This window comes from Osmerus mordax, chromosome 2 (assembly GCF_038355195.1).
Source record: "Osmerus mordax isolate fOsmMor3 chromosome 2, fOsmMor3.pri, whole genome shotgun sequence".
In the NCBI taxonomy this organism is placed as follows: domain Eukaryota; kingdom Metazoa; phylum Chordata; class Actinopteri; order Osmeriformes; family Osmeridae; genus Osmerus; species Osmerus mordax.
In genome coordinates this window covers 1,178,776-1,181,075 of record NC_090051.1, presented here as the reverse complement: position 1 = coordinate 1,181,075, position 2,300 = coordinate 1,178,776, and the positions used below count along the sequence as shown (strand labels likewise).

Here is a 2,300-nt window from a genome sequence, read left to right as displayed (position 1 = left end):
CTGTGTTGTGTATTAGACACCTGTAAATACATTTATTTTTACAGAGACCACAGATGTTGTTTAAAATCTTAAATGTCACCTAAACAATTAGCCTTATTGCTCCATATGTTCCAGTTATGACGGAGGAAGATAAGCAACCAAAATCTATTTAGATATTCTAAGAACGTTAAAATAAAAGAGATTTTAACATTCCACTGGGAATATATCCTCACACAATATTTCCACAGAGAGTTATGTTTCCCACTCAATCCAACCTGAACACAGATGGTAGGAAGTTGTATGATTATTTGATTTACTTTGACAGTATGGAATCGTGTTTGATTTTAACACCTTAAGTGACAGTTTTTTTTTCTACCTCAGGAAGTGTCCACATATCCTTCTCAAACAAAGACAGTCTTCAAATAAACAGATATCAGTGCATTGAGACGATCCCTGAGTAATGGGTCGAGAGTAATAGCGATCGTGCTGAGGAGGGCGTGAGGAGTGTGTGTGGAGTGTGTGTGTGCAGGGTGTGTGTGCAGGGTGTGTGTGCAGGGTGTGTGTGCAGGGTGTGTGTGCAGGGTGTGTGTGCAGGGTGTGTGTGCAGTGTGTGTGCAGGGTGTGTGCAGGGTGTCACCTGGGCACACTGTCACCCAGCTCTGCTATATAAGGCTGCCAGACCAGGCAGGGAGCATTCTGAAGCTCCAGGGAGGCCGAGGGAAGAGGACACCAGAGAACATCCACACTTGAACATCCACATCTCTCCTTCTCACAGAAGCTCTCCAGGAAGGAACACAGGTGAGTTCCTCCTCTTTTCTCATTTCCAACCCTTAACGTCTCATACCCCTACCATCCCACAGCTCCAGCGAGTGGCATTTTATTTCTAGAAGTTTCATCTGAACAGTCTGTACTGTTCCACTTGAGTTGGGATTCAGTCCTCATGAAGTGTTAGGGGAAGCTCACCGCTGTCTTCACGCTGTTCTCCACAGGAGTTCAGAAGATGAAAGGTGCCCACTCCTTGGCTGGTCTCCTGCTTCTGGTCCTGGTCCAGAGCAGCTGGCAGGTGCCTGATGGGGATTCAGAGGATGACTCCAGGTAAGAAGTGTTCCTCAGATGATTACGGAACAGCTTCTCGTGTTTTCATTCAACTCAACGTATGTCTGCTGTTTTTACAGCCTGACAGAGGACTCGATGTTCAACGACCCAAGCGAGCTCACAGCCATGAAGAGACACTCAGAGGGAACCTTCTCCAACGACTACAGTAAATACCTGGAGACGAGGAGAGCACAAGATTTCGTCCAGTGGTTGAAAAATTCAAAGAGAAGTGGGTGAGTCTCTCTGGCTCTCTGAGCCGACTGGCATGTGATCACTAGAAAGATGATTGTTGTCACTTAGTGAATTGGATTCTGTGATTATAACAAAGGATTTCTTGTTCATGGATGACTCTGCACAGCACAGCTTTTACAGTGTTGAAGCACCATACTGTGACAGAAAGGCATTAATATTTGCAGGAAATTAACAACTCATGGCGATGCCATAGAAAAATACAAAATTGTACAGTGAAGTCTAATGTATCAATTAAGGATTTTTTTACTTACAAATATACAGTTCAGTGTGTACTATGCACCTGGGAGCCAGTAACTCTTGTTCATAGGTATAAAATATAAAAAAGAAATTACAAGATATTTTTGAAAAGAAAGTTTGTGATCTGCGTTGATCAAGCCAAACTGACCGGTCCATTCCCTGGCCGTGCAGGAACCCCAGCAGACGTCATGCGGACGGGACCTACACCAGCGACGTCAGCTCCTACCTCCAGGACCAGGCTGCCAAGGAGTTTGTCTCCTGGCTGAAAACTGGCCGAGGCAGACGAGAGTAAAGCCCCTAGTCCCCTCTGACCCCTGACCCTCTGACCCTCTGACCCCTGACCCCTGCAAACAAGCAGACAGCTCGTCTGTTGCAGCTCATGCGCCTCCACCCTCTCCACCCTCTCCACCCTCGGCCTGTTTTATAACCTGTGTCCTACTTTATCTGGTCATGCTAATAAATTTCACTGATAAATGCTGTTTTGGTCTTTAATGGGAATATGATGTTCAGTAAAAATCCTTTGTACTGGTCAATTAAAAAACTGGTAAAGTACTATTTATAATTTCCGTAGATTGTTTAAAGAGAATTGCATTGAACACATTTTGTCTATAGATGGGTTGTAACCCGTGTTCATAGGTTTCATACATTAGTTTCACTTTCCTTTCCTAATATAGCACATTAAATTCATATTCTCTGGAACTCCAGTTTGAATGTAATAAGACAGAGAATAATTATAG

At 44.1% G+C, this 2,300-nt stretch overlaps 1 protein-coding gene across 2 annotated transcripts; it reads left to right on the top strand.

Annotated features, from left to right (window-relative positions):
- Positions 1-705: 705 nt before the first annotated feature.
- On the top strand, positions 706-2,024 carry gcgb (glucagon b). Of its 2 annotated transcripts, none has more exons than XM_067228023.1 (4): positions 706-777; positions 969-1,074; positions 1,155-1,303; positions 1,735-2,024. In XM_067228023.1, the coding sequence occupies exons 2-4, from the start codon at positions 980-982 to the stop codon at positions 1,827-1,829; spliced, it is 339 nt and encodes a 112-aa protein (XP_067084124.1). In that variant the 5' UTR covers positions 706-777; positions 969-979; the 3' UTR covers positions 1,830-2,024. The 2 variants fall into 2 exon arrangements, with proteins under 2 accessions (XP_067084124.1, XP_067084117.1); XM_067228016.1 differs by having other exon boundaries at positions 1,155-1,307.
- Positions 2,025-2,300: the final 276 nt, after the last annotated feature.

Bases quoted from the DNA above. Each gene is read 5' to 3' on its own strand.
- gcgb (XM_067228016.1), top strand. From the start codon at position 980: ATGAAAGGTGCCCACTCCTTGGCTGGTCTCCTGCTTCTGGTCCTGGTC. The intron at 1,075-1,154 runs GTAAGAAGTGTT...CTGTTTTTACAG, and splicing joins GATTCAGAGGATGACTCCAG to CCTGACAGAGGACTCGATGT. The intron at 1,308-1,734 runs GTGAGTCTCTCT...CTGGCCGTGCAG, and splicing joins AAAAATTCAAAGAGAAGTGG to GAACCCCAGCAGACGTCATG.